This window comes from Maniola jurtina, chromosome 2 (assembly GCF_905333055.1).
Source record: "Maniola jurtina chromosome 2, ilManJurt1.1, whole genome shotgun sequence".
In the NCBI taxonomy this organism is placed as follows: domain Eukaryota; kingdom Metazoa; phylum Arthropoda; class Insecta; order Lepidoptera; family Nymphalidae; genus Maniola; species Maniola jurtina.
Genome location: NC_060030.1, coordinates 3,765,664 through 3,787,591, shown reverse-complemented (window position 1 = coordinate 3,787,591; position 21,928 = coordinate 3,765,664). Strand labels below are relative to the sequence as shown.

Sequence of the window (21,928 nt, the reverse complement as noted above, 5' to 3'; positions counted from 1 at the left end):
GACTAAACTAGCGGCACGCTATGATGGCCGGTTTGACGTTTGTCCGCTCATGAAGTTCCGTATTAATTGATAACGACTTTGAAGGAAATAATTGTATTACTTTATTGACGATAGTGATGTGCAGAGATTCATAAATTTTATCGAATGTAGTTTTAGGTTTAGGACTCAAAATTTATTTATTAAATTGATTTCTTAAATGTATACAAGTGTAGAAAAATCAGTTTGCACCATTTAAGGGGTGAATGTACTTGTGAATATGAACAATTTTCACTATGTGGACAAACCTCTGAAATCGCAAAAAAATATCAATAAATTTTTAAAAATGGAATCTAATACGATCGTCACATAGGATCGCTGGCTAGCACAACTACTACCTCCGGCAAACTCGCGTCAATGCTCAATGCAAAACAAAGCAGTTTCGAATTGACGTTGCTTCGAAAAGTATAAACTGTCAGTGCAATGCGATTGTGATATAGTTTTGACCTGGCTTTGGATTTCAAATATTGATACTGCATTACTGTTGACCCTTGCTCGTTAATTTGGACTCTGTTCAAGCCCTTTGTTGTGGATTTCGTCGATATGACCGAACGTACGCAGAGAACTGTTCTAAATAGTCAGACACGTGAGTTCGTAATACGCCTTCGTAACTATTTCGATCGTGAAGCTCAAAATGGAGGGCCAATTTTACCTATAACGTCAGTGGTTGAACGCGTAGCTGATGCGCTTAATATTGGACAACGAACTGTTAGACGGATAACTAAAAAAAAATATGGCGAGACTGGCACAGAAGAAAATAAACTTCACACACCAAAAAAGAGAAAACGAGCAAAACCAGTCGTAGGCATCGATAGCTTTGATGCCGATGCTATCCGAAGACATGTTTACGGCTACTATTTACAGAAGGAGTATCCAACAAGAAAAAAGTTGGTGCATTCACTGAAGGAAGCTGGATTATTCTTCGGTGGGGAAAGTTCTTTAACGAAGATTTTGAAGACCATTGGATTTCGATACAAAAAATGTAACAAACGCAAAATATTGATGGAAAGATTTGATATAGCGATGGCAAGGTATACTTTTTTACGGCAAGTGAAAGAAATCAAAAATTGGCAAAATGTTGTGTTCTTGGATGAAACATGGCTTAATGCTAACCATACTGTAGGCCGTTCTTGGAACGATGACACAGCAGCATCTACTTCCAAAGTTCCTGTAGGAAAAGGATCGCGACTTATAATTTGTCACGCCGGAACCATCAACGGGTTTGTCGAAGGTTCTCTCATGGCTTTTGCGTCAAAAACCACTGGAGACTATCATGAAGACATGAATGGAGAAAAGTTTACTGAATGGTTTACCTCAATGTTGTGTAGCCTCCCTGAACCATCTATTATAATTATGGACAACGCCCCATACCACTCGATGCAAATTGACAAGCCACCTGCCCAATCCCAAAAGAAAGCTGATATCGTCGCATGGCTTCGTAAAAATGGCGTAGATGCAAACATGAATATGTTAAAAGCGGAATTAGTACGTCTTTTAAAAGAAAACAAACCAACCAAGATCCGATACGTCATTGACGAAATAGCATTAGAACATGGGCACAGAGTTATACGGTTACCGCCTTACCATTGTGAGTATAATGCGATTGAGTTGGTGTGGGCTCAAATTAAGGGATATGCTGCAAGACACAATACAGAACCCCCATTTACCACAAAAAAATGCTAAAATTATTAGAAGAAGCTTGTGAACATGTGACTAAAGGAGACTGGGAAAAGGTTGTGAATAGAACTGTTAAATTAATAAGGGAAGATTATGAAAGAGATGTGAAAATAGATAATATTATAGAAAACGAACATATAATTATTAATGTATGTGATGATAGCAGTGACGACAGTGAAAATAGTAGTATGGACGAATCTGATTAATTATGGCCTTTTGTGGCACCTTTTTTGGTATCTTTTGTATTCATATGTTTCTTGTGTGCATATAAAGTATGTATATTCATTTTCGTTCAAATATTCAGTTCGTTCAAATAAATTAAATAAACATATACATTTTTGTTTTATTAAACCTATTTAATCAGGTACAAAAACAAAACTTAATTGTTTTTTGTTCGAGAATAAATTGACATTCCACATCACTATTGTAATGTGTCAAACCGGCCATCATAGCGTGCCGCTAGTGTAATCAGCGATCAGCAAACTTTCCCAATCACATCCCCGATTCCCGATGCAATAAAATTTGATAGTTTTGATATATTTAAAGTTGAATTTAAGGTTCCATATAATGATAGTACACAAAATGGAACCTTAAATTTTGTTAGACTATACAGGCTGCAAAAACCCCAATTAAAACACAATTCGACGTTTCAAAACAGAAAAAATATGTCAAATTTTAGTGCATCGGGGAAGCCAGCTGACCGCGGTTATTTTTTATTCTTTTTGTTTACTTTACAATAAATTTAACAAGCACCATGTCGTCGCCAACCAAAAGTTCGGAATTGGAGCTCGGCGACACAGGAGATATAGACATAACTCTACTGACTCTACGCAAACCGACAGAGTTGAAGAAAGTCATAGATTCCGTACCGAAACCAATACGGGCTGTGCCGAAAAATGGGCTCCCGTTGTGGTACAGACTCGGACTTGAAAGTAAGCTACCGGTTCCGAAGATGCCAGAGGGAAAAATAGTGTTTTCACGCGGCAAGATTGGAGAAGATGTAAGTAAGATCTTTATTATTGCACAAAAATACACAATACCTACTTAATAATATTACCTTTAGTTCTATGGTCAAACTTGTTCTAGCAATTTTCTTGCGGTCGAAGCACCAAGCATAACCTAACGTTATGTGTGGCACAGTATTTTCTTTTTTTCTGCATCAACGGCTAAGAAAATAATATCCTTTTCTGTTTAACATTTATTGCACCTATAGTAAGTTTTCTGAAGCAGATTTTTTCACATTGTTTTTTACCTATTTGTTTGTCCTACTATGATACAAACTAAACCCAAAATATTTTATGCATGGTACCTCTGTGCCACAACATTGATTTTATTCCATTTGTACCTCAAAATATTTTCAATGGTGAGAATTATATTGCAATTCTCACCATTGGAAATATTTTGAGGACATCAAAGGGCAAAGCGTCACATAAAAGTGTCTTTCATGTGTCCCTTTTTTACGTAATTTATTCTCGTCTTAATACATTTTTACGAGTAGTTCAAGTAAACACCATAATGTTGTTCTTGGGAAAATTTTACCTTATTCTATATGCTTACGCAATGCTGCAATCATTGAATTAAACAAATAAAATTGAACATTGGTAAAAACAAACCCATATTTTGGTATTTCTATGTATTGAAGTTTAGATCCCCATAAAATAGGTACGTACCCTAAGTATACTAACAACTATATTGGACTCTTTATCAGCTGTTGCCGGATAGAATCTAAATGTAATAGGTAGGTACATATTTCATATAGAAATAGGAGTCCTGACTCTTTTTTTTATTCCGCTATAGGCAAGAAATAATTGTATACGAGTATACATAGTGGGAGCTTCGATAAATCCAGATTAGATTTTTTGCAATCCTATCTGGATTTTCTTTAATTCCCACAGGAACTCTCAAATAACAAAGCCACGGGCGGCCGCTAGTTTCATACAAAAATCGGTAGTCTGCGTTGGTTCTGCAAGGTACGGCTTAAAGTCGGTCGGAAAGTCTGAGTCAGTTGTTATATAGCAATAATATATACTTCAAAAGATCCTTTCTTATATTCGAATACAAAATAAATATATAAATGGCGCTCGTTCGCGAGTGTTTGAAATGCAAATCAGTTTCTGCTCTTGTAAAGACACCTGAAGGTAGAGAATGTCATAAATCAGCCTTTATTCAAGCGTTGTGCTTAGAGTTACCTTTATAAACATTAATTCATAATAACCATGAAACCTTCGTCATGTTTTTGGAAATTAATTTCTACAACTTTTCGCTTTATCAAGTTTTTTTTCATCAAAAATTGCCCTTGTCTGCGATAAGACTAGGTACGATTTAATTCTAAAATTAATTGTATGTATGTGTTCAACGCTAAATGTTCAACAGAAAAGAACAATACCTTAAGAGCCAACTTTACCTAAATCTGTGGGGCAAACGAACGCAGACGAAGTAGAATGGAGGCGAATCATTAACCCCCGACCCAAAAAGAGGGGTGATAAAAGTTTCAGTGTGTGTATCTGTGTATCTATCTGCGGCATCGTAGCTTCTAAAGTAATGAACCGATTTTAATTTAGTTTTTAATGTTTGAAAGGTGGCTTGATCGAGAGTGTTCTCAGCTATAATCCAAGAAAATCGGTTCAGCCGTTTGAAAGTTATCAGCTCTTTTCTAGTTACTGTAACCTTCACTTGTCGGGGGTGTTATAAATTTTTAATTTACACTTGTTTTTGATAACAAGTTGAACTCAGCTTTATGCTCAAATTGGCTAACCTAATGAAAACAAAACACGGAGAATATTCAAAAGAAGGGCAACACTGTCATTCCAGTTAAGATGATCACAAGCTCATAAAGCCATGTCCTAATAAATTCTGTTTCGTTTGTAGGATACGTATAATTCAAAACTGTAAATCTTATACCTACACTGAATAATTCTGAAGTAGGTACTATGTAGATAAATGTTAATCTGTGATCATGCTATTTGAATTACACAGTTTCTATTTACGTATTCGCTCAAAAGCCGGTGTCGGTTTCCGAGGCATCTTTAAATGTCTATAAGCCTCAGAACGTTAAACAGGCACACGTTTGGCTTATTCCCAAGCTTGCCAAGGGTTAAATGTTAAGCCCAATTTAACATTGAAATTGGCTGATGATTTGACTTATGAGTTCCAACCAACCTTGTTCCAACGTCACTACGTATGAAATTAGGTAAGCCTCTAAGCCAACAATATGAACTTGTGTGACGCATATAATTACGCAAATAACGAAATTTTTCATAAAGCATACCTAATATTATGTAAAGACGGGTTCACACCAAAATCGCGGTTGTGTGCATGGTGGCGAGTGCAACTATTTTAAGACGCTTTATTCATGTTTATTCCCATCAGCCTCTACATTGTTGTTCGTATTGCATTGTTTCATTGATTTAGTCCCAATTCAATTGGATATGGCCGATTCGGGTCAAAAAGATTTTTATATAAACCTGTGAGGATGATACTGCCATTGGCGCAATTAAAGTGCCATAAGCCTACTTTGTCGTGTTGGTTTAAAATTGCGAAAAACCAAATTAAATTTGGATTTCGCGGGCAGACCCGTCTCATGCACCTTAAGGGCAATTAGGTTAGGGTAACAGAAGTCTAGTGACATTTCGACGGAAGTCTACTAATAGCAAGAGCGACGAGGCAAAGTCGATTACATCCGGTAAAGTCAATTAAGTACAGGCTATTTGACAAAGTTACATTTTACATAAGTTATGCAAAGCTAGGGTGTAGACTTTCGTACCATTGTGCGTCCAACCTTCCTTCGCGTAAGCGTTACAGAACATAGTATGGTTACAGAGTACAGACTGCATAGAAAATTAGATAAATTGGCTTGCGTAGTGTTTGGGTTACCTTGGGTTAAAACGACATCTACAAGCATGCTTCAAACATTGGCGCCCGTTAGCGGTTTATAGAAGTCGTGGACTGAAATCTGAATCTTACAGAGTTCTGGCATCTGGCTAAGTTACAATGGAAAACAGACAGACATACAGATTAAACATATTACCTTCATTTTGTCTCCGCCACAGTCAGAAAAAAAGTGGTCAAGTGCGAGTCGGCCTCGCACACCAATGATTCCATACCATCGTAAAAGAAATAACACTTTTTGATTTCTTTCAATTTTCATGGCAATTTTATTATTGTTTTCATAGCGGCAATAGAAATGCACATTCTGTAAAAATTAAAACTCATTACCTATTACGGTACACGAGATATGGCCCGCTGACAGACAGACAGACAGACGGACGGACTGTCAGCGGAGGCTTAGTAATAGGATCCCGTTGGTAGTTGGTACCCTTCGATAATGGAACCCTAAATAAGACCTAATTAGTTTTGCAACACCGAGCCACTAAATAGAATTAACGTTCAATTAAGTTAATACGATATCAGCAACAGTAATTAAATCACACAGATTGCAAATAAAGTAATTAACAAAGTTTATATACGTATTACCAACCCACATTAAATTCATTTATAACGCTCTAAAAGTGATTTATTATATGAAATGAACGTAAGGCGAAGATTGAAAAGGTACAGCCATCAAAGGTTTAGATTGAACGTTGCAAACTATTAATCTTGATATTATGTACTTACCTAATAATAAGATTAATATTTTTTGTTTATAGTTTGAGCTGTGCATCAGACAGTCAGTCAGTCAGCTTTTCCATATGTTCGATAAACATTATTAAATGACAAAGCAGCTTCTTCTATTAAACTGTAACAACCGCTGAAACTTTGATACCACAGTGACCTAGATGTCGAACGGTGGGATTTCTAAAAAACATGTTTCTAGCTGCAATCTGAGTTATTTTGCAAACTTTAAAATTTTCCATCGCTTAGCTCGCTTCGTGCTATTTTCTAGCACAAACTTGTGTTTTAACTTCCAACATAGTAGTGGCATTTAAAAGAAATTTGAAAAAGCTCGGTCATCGATTGTAACACTTCATCGAGAGCTTTTTAAACGCAGGTCAGAAAAGCGCCCGGTCCAAGGCTAATTTACCACATTATTGTTTTACTCAGTCTGATTGCTTAGTACGATGAAGCTACATCCATACCTACTAATATTATAAATGTGAAAGTGTCTGTCTGCTAGCTTTTTACGGTCCATCCATTTCACGGATTTTCAAGAAAGGTGAGAGATAGTTTGCATCCCGAGGAAGGGTATAGACTTTTTGTCCCAGAAAAACCAGAGTTCCTGCAGAATTTTCAAAAACCTAAGTCCATGCCGATGAAGTCGCAGGCATATTATCTAGGGTTTGGTGCAGAGCTAGCTTATTTCCCGGAAAAGGATATAGATTACTTTTTATCTTGGAAAAGTACCAAAGAGCTTCTATGGTTTTTTTTTTGTAAAAACTAGGCTTAATTCATGGAAAACTTCATTAGTGGAAGTGCGATAAATGAAACAAAGACTTTTGTTTTTATTTTATTATTTATTTTGATTTCTTTCAATTTTAGGTGCGTCGTGTCGGACTCGGCAGCGACGCTCCACCTCCAACGTTCGATTTAACGGACCCATACTGCAACAACGTTTCATACGACTATGTGGCCCTGCACGACCCACACTTGGCCCATCACTTTGCCCAGAAACATGCGAGGAATCGGATGAAACTCCTGGGCTACTGCACGAAGGACGGTCGAGCGGTGTGCTCTCTGAAAGAATTCAATCAATACAGAAAGTATCTTTACAACCAGTTCATGGATAGAATTCATATGGAGATGAAGAAAATAGTGAGTCCTGAAACTTGGGAGTAAGAGCCCTATCACAACACTTGCGGTGCGACGTATTCTACGACAACGCACAACGCATCGTTGGAATTGCAATGTAGTCCTTGCGATACGACGACGTACCGCAAGTATTGTGGAAGGGTACCATAAACTCAATGAAGTGAGTGACTGAGAGGTTAATAAGTCAGGAATTTTCTTTTTATTATATTGAATTGATGGAGCTTAATTTTCTGCTTTTGAATGAATAAAGGATGAGCGGGCCCGTGACGACCTGACGCTTAAGAAAGTGGAGGTGGACGTCCTTCGACGACTGCAGGTCTTCATCAAAGCGGAACGTGCAAGAGAGCACATGGAAAAGGTGGCGAAGGAGCATGCTGACGAATGGGCCGAGAAAAGGAGACTGTAAGTATCACAAGTCCTTATAATTTTTTTTTTTTAATTTAAATAACCTTGATAAGTAAAATGGTTAGACTGAGAAGAGCTGATCATCTTAAACCTGCTGAACAGATTTCTGTGAAACAATAGGAACCATCATATTACACGCGCTTTTGAATGAAAATAACTGGTCTTAATATGTGTATCAGAACACGCATCTAATAGAGAAATTAGAGTTCCATTGCTATCTATGGTTTTTTAAGAGAACTTGCTGCTTTTTTCTTGCTGACATTCAGTAGGTACCTAGATCAAAGCAAAGAATCTTATTATCTCTTAACGAAAAGTATATTTAAATCCGCCTTTTACGGTTTATTGTTTGTCTAGTTAGTTTATAACAAGTCTTCAGTATCCCTTGTTCAGTATTTTTGCACTAAAATTCGGACTATGCTTAACAAAAAGAGATTTTCTTTAGATTTTTAAGGTAAAATCGTGTTTTTTTCTTATCGCTATACCTACTATTATATTTTGCTACACACTTTATGTGCAGTGGAGCTGGCATAGAGCCAGACTTGTACATCGCACTGGCAACAAAGACGACATCAATTTATACCCTTGATAATAGTTTTGCACAATATTAAATACTTAGCATCATTTTAGCGGATAGTGAAATGCTTTATTCTCCGTTAAGGTGCAAATTTCATAGAATAAAATAGTAGCAGACGGTTCAAAGTTATTTTTATTAGTTTAGTTACCTACTTACTATTTTATTTGTGGCAAGTGTCGTAATATATTATGTTCCATGACCAAGCAGGCCCTTAGGTTTCTCCACAATATTGTTAATCTTTAGGTAAAATGAAAATTTGGAAAGCATGGCGCTAATTAGTCGCAGCTCGCACTATTCGTAGCACAGAACACCTCGTAGTGATATTAGTGGTAATTATTTGAAGATTCTAACTTACTCTTAGAAGAAGTCTACAACAAAATCAAAAACTTTAGTGTCAATACGGCAAACTTTAGCCTGGCATACCTAATAAACTGCGTGTTGTTTGTCCTTTAATCACGTCACAATGGAGCAACGGATTAACGTGATTTTTTGCAGACACGACGGACGGACGTACGGACGGACGGAAGGACGGATGGACAGACAGACAGACAGACAGATAACAAAGTGTTTTTCCTTTTGAGGTACGAAACCCTAAAAACATCTAAGTATAGGCATTTATTTTAGTTACATGTAATAAAAAAGGGTGTCAGCCAAGACGAGAAAAACATAGCCTAAATAAATATAATACTAAGGAGCCAAAATATTACAAAACAGCCTCTAACTACGTGGGTTCCCCTGCCCTGAAATGATTAATTGCCCCTGTTTTATAATTTCAAAGAAAAGAAAGATACAATGTTTTATTTTACGCGCCGCTAAGTTTTTCCCAAACTTATATAATTGTATAATTTATTTTGTCACTCAACTTTGAAAGCAAATTGGCATAATTATAAATAAGTATAAAAATGTAATATTGTCTGCCTAATATATTTTTCTGATACTGGGCATCGTATATTATAATAGTGTTTTGCTACGACGGATTTTTGCTTTAAAAATATTGAGGAAACCTTCAGCGCTTTTAAAAAGCGTCATATTTAGATATACTGAGATATCGCAATTCGCAAAACATAAAAAACTAAAATAGTAATTAAAATATACAAGTTGTATTCTGAAATCAGGTTGGAGCAAAGCAAACGAAAAGTAGGTAAATTGGATGCATAAATTCAGATATTTCATTTTCTACTGAAAAGGTTGAAAAGTTCTAGGAAACGGCGGAACACTTTCCATAGTCAAAAGGAATATCTGCACCATTGATACAAAAATTAAAGATTTACACAAATAACAAGTGTAAATTAAAAATTTATAACACCCCCGACAAGTACCTAGAAAACTACAGTAACTAGAAAAGACCGAAAAGACCTGATAACTTTCAAACGGCTGAACTGATTTTCTTGGACTATTCCGCGCCTACGATCTAAAGTATCTGAGTTTTCCAAAACATCATTTTCAAATAAAAATTCATTTTAGCCGACTTTATATTAAATAGATAGAATACGCGTTGCAGATTGCAGTATTTTTAAGTCTCAATAACTCTCTTGCAACCCAAAACAAAGCTGTTTTTCCGTTTATATAGCCGCTAGCTCCAAGTTGAGGCTAAGAGCTAACGATAAAAGCAGTCAAAAATAGAACTGACGAAAATCAGACTTTCGTTCAGTTACGTAATTAAGAAGAAAACTGCTGGACTCCAATTATTGAAATGAAATTAAATGAATTTACTTATTTCATTCAGGGCAACTTGCGTCACTTATACGCTATCACTGATTCATAAAGCAATATAGTAATGTACCTAATCTATTACACTGCCTTAAATAGGCTATTGAATGCAAAATCGATTGCTTCCTTGCAACTTTGTCATACGTCAATTATTATAACAAAATAACCTCGAATTAATACCAATTTATTTTAGATTAGAAAGAATAAATATCTATTTTTGTTCTCATTTAAAAAATCCTTTTCGAATCTGTTGTCGATACAAGAGGTCTTAAACGTAAATATTTTGCAATCTTTATTAAACTTTACGTTCAAGTTTAACTGAAGTTGTCGATATTATAAAACTTTTTTCTACATATCCTACTGAGGAACATAGATATTGTGTATAGTATGACTGTGTGCGAACCTGGTCACTTGAGCTATGCTATATTGTTCGTGAGACCTTTATCTACTATCCCAATCAATGATTATTATCAAAAAGAAAACTATTATCCAGATAACTCGCTTGTACTAATAAATAAAGCAATCTCGATTTTCGCTCGACGTTCATAACTTAATTGGTCATCCGATAGCCATCTCCCGTCTCCGATAACATGCTCGTAACTAACTGAAATTAATTTACTTCCTCTTGTTTATAACTGCATTCTCCTTTAACAAAATTAACATTTCAATGTATTCAAATCCTAACCCGTCTTCCGCAATCTAGCTTTCATCAAGCTGGTAAACTTGGGTTCCATTTGCATAACCCATTTAGGCGAACCATTCGTCAAGCCGTCCACGCTATACAGTCTACACTGTAGGTAGAGAGCTACAATCCAATATAAGCACAAGTAGATTTTAGATCCATTCAAGCGAAACAGACCTAAAAGCCTGAAACAGTAATTCTTGTATACCTTTATCTATTTGCCTACCTGACAAACTCATTTACTTACTTGTCTAAGTTATTTCACTATTACCGGACGGACTCGCGCTATGATTGGCTGAGATATTTTTGCGCCATTCAAAAATAAGCTTTCTGCGCAGGTATATCGGCGTAACTTATTAAAGTCGTAGTGCCTACTGTGGGTACCTAAAATTCTAAATAGTTATCTTGCAGGGCAAAAGAACAAGAAAAAAAAATACAAGAGAGGATGAAGTATCTGGCCGAATTCAACGAGAAGCAGCGAAAAGAGCGCGCATCCAAAGCGTGGCAGAAGCAAAATCGCATCAAACAGAGGGTACAGGCTGCGGCCGAGATGGAGCTACGACGGAAAATCACCATGATTCGACAGTGGAGGACCAATGAAAGGAAACGGTTAAATCGATTGAAGCAGGACAGAGAAGCAAAACAAAAGTGGAAAGAAGAAGACGTACGTAATATTATGCGACCAATTTAAGATTGGACGTTGGCCTTTCCCATCGAGCACCACCACAGTACCTACACTCGATTCTCGGCCTTCCTCATCCAGCGTCTTTCTGCCACATTTTCCATGTCGTTGGTTTATCTTGATGTAGTAGGTATATCTCACACTAAGTAAGGTGCACTTATTTGTACGTTTACAATTTTTCGTGTCCAATTACTGCCATCGCTCTTTCGACAGTCATTTGGAATTTAAATTATTTCTTAAGTATATAAAAGAACTATTTAATATAAATATAATGCTTTAAGAATACTGGTAAGAGCGTTCTATTGTAGAAAATGACACAGACGACTTTAAGACAATATCCCATTAGGATACCAGCGGTGGCGCAACCAGTCGCGCTACCAACAATATGTATTTAACAGCTCTTTGGAGGGTACCTCAGCTGGTGTCCGCTTGGTTTCGCCACCTCTTTGTATCCTAATAAGATAGCTCCCTGAAGGATGAAAATCTTAAGTATTAATATTTTTTATACTTAGGTACAAGGTTTATTAAAAGTGATTGGTTATTTAGGCGAACAATAAATGGAAGGCTCGTGTGGAAGCGCAGAACCAAAAAATACAGGAAGAAGCTATTCTATTGAAACTATACACTGATGACATGAACGCCGCTGCTATGCGAAGGGCGAAGTAAGTTAACTAAAAATTCCTTGATTATTTCAAGCTAAGAATTCTAAGTCCTTTGCGAAGAACAATATAATTGTTAATATCTTCACGAATAGGTGTAAGTTATATGGTTCAAGTATCACGTCTTCATCTATCATAATCTAATTGGTCTGCTGTATAAATCTCCGCTCCACTCTGCTTCAGTGGACAGGTATCCTTATCACTTCATTTCACTGAATAAGTCATGAAAATATCTTTGTGTAAAAAATGTAAATGTAAGTAGTAGGTAAATACTGTTCAAAATTTTCAGGAGAGCAGAAATCTACGCTTACAACACCGATTTGGAACTCCAACGTCTACGATTGGCGAATTTCAAACTAATGCACGGGGGCAACGTGAAGGCTGCAAAACTTGTGCGAAAAATGGGAGTCGAGTTCGAAAAAGCAAGTGGACAAAACTTTGCCCGAAAATATTGTTATGCAACATCCTTTTTAGGGTCTCGTACCCGAAGGGTCCCTATGGGACGCTATTACTAAGCCTCCGCTGTCCGTCCGTACATCCGTCCGTCCGTCCATCTGTCTGTCAGCGGGCTGTATCTCGTGAAGAATAGGTAGAAATTTTCATAGAATGTGTATTTCATAGAATGTGTATGGACGGACGCGGACGGACGGACGGAGAAAGTCGCACGATAAGGGTTCCATTTTTACCATTTTGGTACGGAACCCTAAAAACTTCAAAATGGCCGCCATGAAAATATTAAAAACAGTGTTATTTCTTGTACGATGTTACGGAACCATTCGTGTGCCAGTGCGACTCGCACTTGGGCGATTTTTAAACGTGTACCTAGTTGTTTGGATTCATTTGAATAATGCCGCTATTGTTCCTTCCGAGATTCTTATTGTTGTCTCGGACATAAAGTTAATCCGTCGTTCCCGTTCATGATAGCTAATCATTAATTCAAGTTTGTTCTTCAGGGGATTCAGAGATGATAATGATAAATTGCTCTTTGTGAAACTTTTTTCAAATTTTCATAAATTAGTTCTAACGGGAAGAAATATACAGCTGAAAAATAACGGAAAATGGAGTCGATTCTTTTGTTTTCTGCTCGCGACTGGCAGCTAAAGTCACGACGAATTTTGACAGTTCAAAATTTAAATAGTCTAAAATTCTAAATTAAAATTAAAAAATGTCTGTCCTTTTCTTATCACATTGGTAAGAAAGAGATGCGAATACTTTTAATTTAGCTGTTGTGCTGAGAATCACTACCATTATAGGTTTAGCACAATTACTTCTGTCTTGATATTTTACGCGCGCACACACACACACACACACACACACACACACACACACACACACACACACACACACACACACACACACACACACACACACACACACACACACACACACACACACACACACAACACACATACACGTACGCACGCACGCATGCACGCCCACACACACGCACGCGCACACACACGCACACGCACAAACACTCACACCCACACACACACCCCCACCCACCCCCAAACACACACACATGCAATTTATTAAATTCATCAAATCTTACTTTATTTCAATCATGTTTTGTTTAGTCTAAGCGAGGAGCAAAAGGCATGTGTATCGAGCTAGCGCAGCGGTTAGCCTCAGAAGCTATGACGATGGCGATGTCAACGCAAGGGGATGCGCTGATGACCCTCGGTCAGGCTCGCACTAGGATGGACATTGAGACCATACTGCCCAGTGCACCAGTGAAATTATTGGACGAGGTACTGAGACACACTTGATAAACTATGAGCTTACTCTCCCCGGGAATTTCTGGACATCATTTTTTACTGAAAATTTTTAAGTTTCTAGACCATTGTTTTGCACTGTAGGTCAATAAAGAAGACTATTTATCTCCTTTATTGACCTACTTATTATCTTAATCTCCTTTCGCCTTATGGCAGTTGACTAGCTGTCGACTATTAGTTTTCTCGCTCAAGAAATGTCACTCGATGCACGATTTCGTGTCAATAAAACAGATTTCCCCGGTTCGATTCCCAGCAGGAACAATGTAGGAATATATGACTTCTAAATTATCTCTGATCTAGTCTGGAGGCTTGAGCGTGGTTAGACCACTCTACCGGCAACACCATGCCGCCAAGCGATTTGCCATTCCGGTAAGATGCCACGTAGAAACCGGAAATAGCTTTAATAAAAAAAAATGACACTTCCAACTTAGATTTAATCATCACTTAGGTATTACTTGGTGAGATCGCAGTCAAGGGCTTACAAAAGTATCACTTTGAAAAATATTGGCAATAGAGTTTTTTCCAGATACTCGAGTCAGCAATCAGGGAGTTCGCTCGGAGGCGCGTACATTTACTGCTGCGTGGCATTCAACGAATGGTGCGATCAAGGGCTGCGGTTGTCTTCTTCGAGAACATACGACCGGCTCCTAAGAAACGGTAAATCAATGTTCATTTAATAAATATTATAAACTAGATGATGCCCGCGACTTCGTCCGCGTGGATTTAAGTTTTTTGAAATCCCGTGGGAACTCTTTAATTTTCCGGGATAAAAAGTAGCCTATGTGCTAATCCTGGATATTATCCAGGATTAGCACATAGGCTATATCCTCCTCCATATCCTCCATTCCAAATTTCAGCCAAATCCGTCCAGTAGTTTTTGCGTAAAGGAGTAACAAACATACACACACACACACACACACACACACACATACAAACTTTCACCTTTATAATATTAGTGTGATGAGAAAGCCTGACTGCTCAAATCTCTGCATCAAATAGCCTCAAAATCGGTTGAGATATTGGACAATGTAATAGTAGCAGACACACATTTTAGCTTATAATAGACTAGCTGACGCCCGCGACTTCGTCCGCGTGGATTTAGGTTTTTCGAAATCCCGTGGGAACTCTTTGGTTTTCCGGGATAAAAAGTAGCCTATGTGCTAATCCAGGATATTATCTATCTCCATTCTGAATTTCAGCCAAATCCGTCCAGTGGTTTTTGCGTGAAGGAGTAAAAACATACACACACAGACACACACACACACACACACACATACAAACTTTCGCCTTTATAATATTAGTGTGATTACGTGAAGTAAAAGTAAAGCAAATATTGTAGGTAAATAATAAAAACAATATGTAATTCAATAATGTAATTACCTATAACATGCGGTCTTATCGCTGAAATAGCTATCTTAGGTATTGATACTACATTTACAATTCTTGTTACAAGGGCATCAAAGCAGCCGCGGTGGGTTCACCAAGTAGCGTCTGAGCTGAGTAGACAAATCGGCGGGACAGGTGGACGCAGTGGCTCCATCGCCTTCGGTGAAGTAGAGAACATTCCGCCCATCACGATCTCTGAGTTTGCGATGAAAAGTGTTAAAGATAGACCTCCTACACCTGTGGTACGCTTAAAAAACCAAAACGTTACATGGTGTAACCTGAACGCTAGCAAAAACTTAGCGTTATTGTTATACTACCTTAACACAGTCCAATGCCAATAACCATTTGCCTTATCTTGTAGTTTTAGTGATTAAGTATTTTTCGAAACCAAATTGGATAGCGTGCAAAACTCGGGTCAACACCTCCGACGTGGCATTGACTTCGAATGACCTATTTATGGAACGTTCGTTAACCTCAAGCGTCAGTTAGTTGTTTTATTTGCAATATTGTAGTTAACTTTTAAAAAATACAGGATTTTTAAATATTCTTTTTCGTATTTTTTTATGGTATCGTATCAGTAATGATCAGTACTATCACCTGTCTTCGTATTTGCTAGCGTTCTGGTTACACTCTGTATTATATCATGTCCCATGACCCATGGACCAGTTTGCTACTGGAATGGAGACCACGTACTGGGAAGAGAACCGTTGGAATACAACCGTCCCGTTGCGCGTTGGTCCAACGAAATCACGAAGCTTGCGAAAAAAACTTGGGGGAGGCTCGCCCAATACCGGAAAGAATGGCGTCCACGCGAGGGGGCCTATGCCCAACAATGTATAAAATAAGGGCTAACAAGGAAGATTATATCATATTTTTAATAGATTAAAGACTGATTTTTTAATCATCAAATAACCCAGTGAGGAGTAAATTGGAGGGTTTGACAGTGTTTGTAGAAAAACCTGTTAACACATCTTTATTCTTCAGATAAAGTAATTTGACGATTGAAAAATCGGCTCAAATTGATAGTATATATATTTAAAGATAATGCTTCTATTCCAGCCATCCAAAACGAAATTGGCAGAGGTGACATTCATAGATCGTCTTGAAGACTTACCAGACCCAATCGCTCACGCGAGCTACTTACCTGAGAGAAAGAAACTGCTTGAGGTACTAAACGTTAAGATGCATGAAACTTACAGCCGAATAAATAAAATAATATTAATGAACAAAAATTATTAACAACTCAAAATTTAAAAAAACCCCTGACACAAAAACCTCTAAATGAAAACTAGAAAAGAGCTGATAACTTTCAAACGGCTGAACCGATTTTCTTCGATTGTAGCTAAAAACAAAAAAAACCAAATTAAAATCGTTTCATTCGTTTAGGAGCTACGATGCTACAGACAGATACACAGATACACAAATACACACGTCAAACTTATAACACCCCTCTTTTTGGGTCGGGGGTTAAAAATATTAAAGAATGCTTATGGTGGCTCATCACTCAAATATTGTTTAGGATTTGAGTAAGACTTATCCCACGTGTTTGGATTCACTGATCTTCAATGAAAAGACATAATTTTTTACTCCCATCCATCGGTACAAAAGTCCTTTTGTAAATCGCCCGTCGCTCTTGCTTGAAAGCGCCGCACATTTCGCTTAGTATATTTTGTACTTTTGTTGATTAAAAACCGGTCAAGTGTGAATCGGATTCTTTCAAATTGACTCTTGAAATGTTCAGGGTTCTGAACCTCAAAAGGAAAAACGGAACCCTTATAGGATCACTTTGTTGTCTGTCTGTCTGTCCGTCCGTCCGTCGTGTCTGTCAAGAAACCTTTAGGGTACTTCCCGTTGACCTAGAATCATGAAATTTGGCAGGTAGGTAGGTCTTATAGCACAATTACAGGCATAAATATGAAAACCGCAAAGTGGTCATATTATTCAAAAAAGATTAAAATTAAGTTTCAATTTTCAAAGCAAAATAACTATACCAAGTGGGGTATCATATGAAAAATGATTTACCTGTACATTCTAAAATAGATTTTATTCATTTTAATTTTTTATTTTTATGCATTTGTGTTTTTGATTGATCGTGCAAAATTTTGGGAAAAATACCCGAGTACGGAACCCTCAGTGCGCGAGTCTGACTCGCACTCGGCCTGTTTTTTTCGTGAAAAAGTACATTTTAATTTTTTTTTGGAGCGTAACGATTTTTTCCTTTAAGTACTTGTGCTATACGACCCACTTACCTACTAAACATGAGTCTAGGTCAATGGGAAGTATCCTATAGGTTTTCTTGACAGACACGACAGACAAACAGACAACAAAGTGAGCCTATGAGGGTTCTTTTTCTCCTTTTGAGGTACAGAACCCTATACTCAAAGAAATTTCAATCACCAGATGGTGAATGCTGCAGCGAGACAGATCTCGCGTATAGTTAATCAGCGTGTGCACGATGGCATGGACGTTACGATTGGCACAGTGACTCTACCACACATGAGGCACCCCAGTAAGAACAAATACCTATCTATTTTTCCTTATAACTTCTTTTTGACGGCCTCCCTGGCGCAGTGGTAAAGGAAGTCCCGGGTTCGATTCCCGGCAGGGGATTGGAATTTTATTTTCTGCTATGTTCTGGTGGGAGGCGTCGGCCCTGGCTAGTTACCACCCTACTGGCAAAGTCGTGCTGCCAAATGATTTACCGTTCCGGTACGATGCCGTGTAGAAAACATAGGAGTATATAGGTTTAATGAAAACTGGCATACCCTTTCAGGTTAGCCCGCTTCCATCTTTGACTGCATCATCACGTACCACCAAGTGAGATTGCAGTCAAGGGCTAACTTTTTCGAATGGCATCGCTCCACCTGCTAGGTGATTCGCTAACTCAGTGTCTTACGCTGAACGATAGCCACCGACGTTGGTTGGTTCTACATTGCTGCTTAACTATGTGACATTAATATATTGTTTCGTAGAAAACCTTCAATGGATTAAAAAATGAGCTCGGTGGCTATCATTCACAGTTAGACACAGTATGCGAATCACCCCACTGATAGGTCAATGGTGAGCGTTCAACTCACCATTCGCTGAGATACGGTTTTCACTCGAGGATCTTTCGACTCCAACGTTTATGGGACATTAGAAAGAAGTATTAGCACGGAGACTGTTTTTTTCCAGTGGAATGGGGCGAAGCAGTGGAGGCGCTGGCTTCAGCGGTCATTGATAACAGAGTGAACAAAGATAATGCGGATATTCGACGCGTAAGCGAGTTCCTGGTGCACCGGATACTGAGGTCATTGCTACTGGAAATGAAGGAGGAGAAAATGAAGATGGTATAACTCTTGAATAATTTTCTGGTTGCTATTTAAGAGACTAGGACTAGAAACGAAAAAAAGGAGCTATAGTTAATGTTATAATAGCTGATTGAGATGAAAGTATGAATAAGGAACTCAATGTACCTTAGATATGTAGATATAGCATAATATAGCAAATGTAGAAGATGACCGAGAATTGGCAGAAACGCATAAACTTTGAAGTGAAAAGCTTTATATTTATTGCTAATCTAAGTAGATTGGGTATAGTATAAGTTAATGTACCATCTTGCACACGAAGGGTCCCATACCATCTTACAATATTAATTAAACAGTATTAATAAATAATAAATAAAAATTAATTTTAATCATATTTGTTGTCATAGCGGCAATGAAAATTTCAACTCTATACCTATTACTGTTCAGGAGATACAGCCCACTGACAGACAGACAGACGGGTGGATAGCGGAGTCTTAGGCAACCTTCGGATACGGAACCCTAATAGAATGTAGAATAAATATGAAGTTTGTTATATTTTATTAAACATAACTAAAACAAAACAAGCTAGTAAGTAGGTGGGTATTATATGGTCGGTAGATAGAAGACATGTAGATGTGAAACGATGACAAGTTTAAAGTCATACACAAACTCAAAACCATGAAAAATGCGAATTCGTAATATGCAAATGATTATTTCTTTGGTCTTACTGAATAACAATTTAGTCACAGTGGGCTTAGTTAGAATCCACACAACTTGAGCATGTTATTATTTTTCAACGTTATAACGTTAGCGTAAAACGATAAATAATCTGAAAAGTATGTTTGTCTCTTTGCCTATACCTTTCACGGCTTAACCGTTTTTGACGAAATTTACAACATTTTAGCCTTTTTATTTAGCTAACCTGGAAAAATGATATTATTATTACGCAAATCAAAGTGTCCTTACGGGAATTTTCAAATATCTTGATCCACGTAGACGTTGCTGCGAAAATCAGCTAGCAAAAACTAAATTTCTACACTCAAAATCTATCAACGTTGTCGAGATGTGTAAACTCGTACTAAGCCTACTGAAAACAAAACAAAAGGAGGCGACGTAATACGTTTTGTATTCTAATAATTACCTGTTCGCTTCTTCATAATAGCTGAGTGGTTCTGAAACAGACTGCTATTGGTACAATAGATTTGCTACTGAATAAATGTCTATTGTCATAATACTAAGCATAATAAATATTACTTACCTACAAGGTGAACCAGAACGCTTGCAAAAACTTAGGGTTATTATTATACTACGTAAACACTGTGTGTGTGTTTAGGTTGCATGCAAAAAAAATTGCATCTAATGGAAAAAAAAAATTTTCAACAAAACTCCCCCACCCACGATGCGGCATTGATCCCAAAGGCCTATTTACGTAATATTCGTTGACATCAAACGTCAGTCAGATGTTTTATTTGCAATATATTGGGAAAATTTAAAAAATACAGGATTTTTTTAAATATTTTTTTCGCGTTTGTTTTTTGTGGTAGGAACCTTATCGGTAATCATCAGTACCTGCCTTCGTTTTTGCTAGCGTTCACCAGAACGTAACAAATGGTTACAAAGTGTAACCATACACTTTGTATATTTAAAAAAAAAGCGATAACTAATTATCTAACGAAGATATACCTACAGTTGAACAGGGTTTAACAAAACATAATAATGATATTATCATGCTGGTAGTTTTACCAATTTTTACCTATATATACCTACCTACCCTACCCTATACATCCTTTTTACCTCTAAAGGCAAATATAAGACCTACTGCATGTCTACTAAACAACGACAAAAGTCGACAAAATAATCTCCTCGTTTAAGGTGGAAGCGACGGGCCCGTCTCATGCCCCTTAAAACTTTAAAAGGCAACTAATTTGCACACATTTCTACAAATTCGTTAGCAAATTATGTACAGGCGGGTTTAATCAAAGTTTCAGTAGGTAATACCCACCACTCGTGTCTCGAAGTTAAAACAAAAGTTTGCTGAACAAATTGTGTTTTCAACTTCTGCGATTCAAAATTTCAATTCAGATTAATAGGATCTGTATGAAATGTACATACGAGTGCCTACCTAAATCCTAAACTTTTTTAACAGCTAAATAGATAGGTACAAATTGTCACGAAAGTTGAAACTCATACCAATCAAAATCACACTAATATTATAAAGGAGAAAGTTTGTATGTGTGTGTGTGTGTGTATGTTTGTTACTCCTTCACGCAAAAACTACTGGACGGATTGGGCTGAAATTTAGAACGGAGATAGATTATACCCTGGATTAGCACACAGGCTACTTTTTATCCCGGAAAATCAAAGAGTTCCCACGGGAATTTAAAAAACCTACATCCACGCGGACGAAGTCGCGGGCGTCAGCTAGTAAAGTAATAAAAAGTAATAAAAGGAAAAGCAAGTTATAAGGAGAGTCTTGTTTCACACTAATTTTTATTAATTATCTTTACAGAAGCAAAGGACTTCGTCTGAAGAGAAAAAAGATTTCTACGTTCCCAATAATGTTTCGGCCGGCTAGTTTTTCACTTTTCAGTAATTACCTACTTAATTGAAATTTTTACGGCTATCAAGCCTAACTAAAAGATGTAGAGCAAAATGCTCTTTTTATACTGTCGTAATTATTATTTAGTTATCAATTTACTTGAATATTCTTTGTAAATTTATTTTTGATTTTAACGAAAAAGATATACTTAAGTACCTACTATTTTTTTTTTAATTTTTCACGTCACACCGTGTATGTAGGTACTTATTTATAGCTACTGTTTCTTTTGTTAATAAAACATAATAAGTACACGTAAGATGTTATTCATTTAATTAGATACGTCCTACTAGGTTTCAAATAAGGGGTCCTTTTTCCTTTTGAGGTACGGAACCCTAAAAAAATTAAATGTTTTCCATCAACTTCTCTGATTATATTTACGAAACAAGTGTAAATTAGTGTAGTTACAGTAACTAGAAAAGAGCTGATAACTTTCAAACGGCTGAACCGATTTTCTTTAATTATAGCTAAGAGCACTCGATCAAGCCACTTTTCAAACAAAAAAAAAACTAAATTAAAATCGGTTCATTCGTTTACGAGCTATGATGCCACAGACAGATACACAGATACATAGATAGAGATACACAGATACACACGTCAAACTTATAACACCCCTCTTTTTGGGTCGGGGGTTAAAAAGCATATACGTGGAGGCAAATGAAAATTCGGAAATCTGAGTACGTCGAAATCTACAAAATCACCAATTTTCAAAGC

At 37.1% G+C, this 21,928-nt stretch overlaps 1 protein-coding gene across 1 annotated transcript; it reads left to right on the top strand.

The window, feature by feature from the left end:
* The first annotated feature begins 2,340 nt into the window (after window positions 1-2,340).
* On the top strand, window positions 2,341-21,381 carry LOC123878213. The gene is made up of 13 exons (XM_045925339.1): window positions 2,341-2,713; window positions 7,189-7,461; window positions 7,709-7,860; window positions 11,241-11,493; window positions 12,058-12,173; window positions 12,460-12,592; window positions 13,748-13,921; window positions 14,472-14,602; window positions 15,399-15,573; window positions 16,391-16,498; window positions 17,732-17,840; window positions 18,506-18,660; window positions 21,128-21,381. The coding sequence occupies exons 1-13, from the start codon at window positions 2,468-2,470 to the stop codon at window positions 21,191-21,193; spliced, it is 2,091 nt and encodes a 696-aa protein (XP_045781295.1). The 5' UTR covers window positions 2,341-2,467; the 3' UTR covers window positions 21,194-21,381.
* The last annotated feature ends 547 nt before the right edge of the window (window positions 21,382-21,928 follow it).

Excerpts from the sequence above, each read along its gene's own strand:
- LOC123878213 (XM_045925339.1), top strand. The coding sequence starts at position 2,468 with ATGTCGTCGCCAACCAAAAGTTCGGAATTGGAGCTCGGCGACACAGGA. Across the intron at positions 13,922-14,471 it reads CAGTGAAATTATTGGACGAG|ATACTCGAGTCAGCAATCAG; the intron begins GTACTGAGACAC and ends AGTTTTTTCCAG. Across the intron at positions 15,574-16,390 it reads ATAGACCTCCTACACCTGTG|CCATCCAAAACGAAATTGGC; the intron begins GTACGCTTAAAA and ends CTTCTATTCCAG.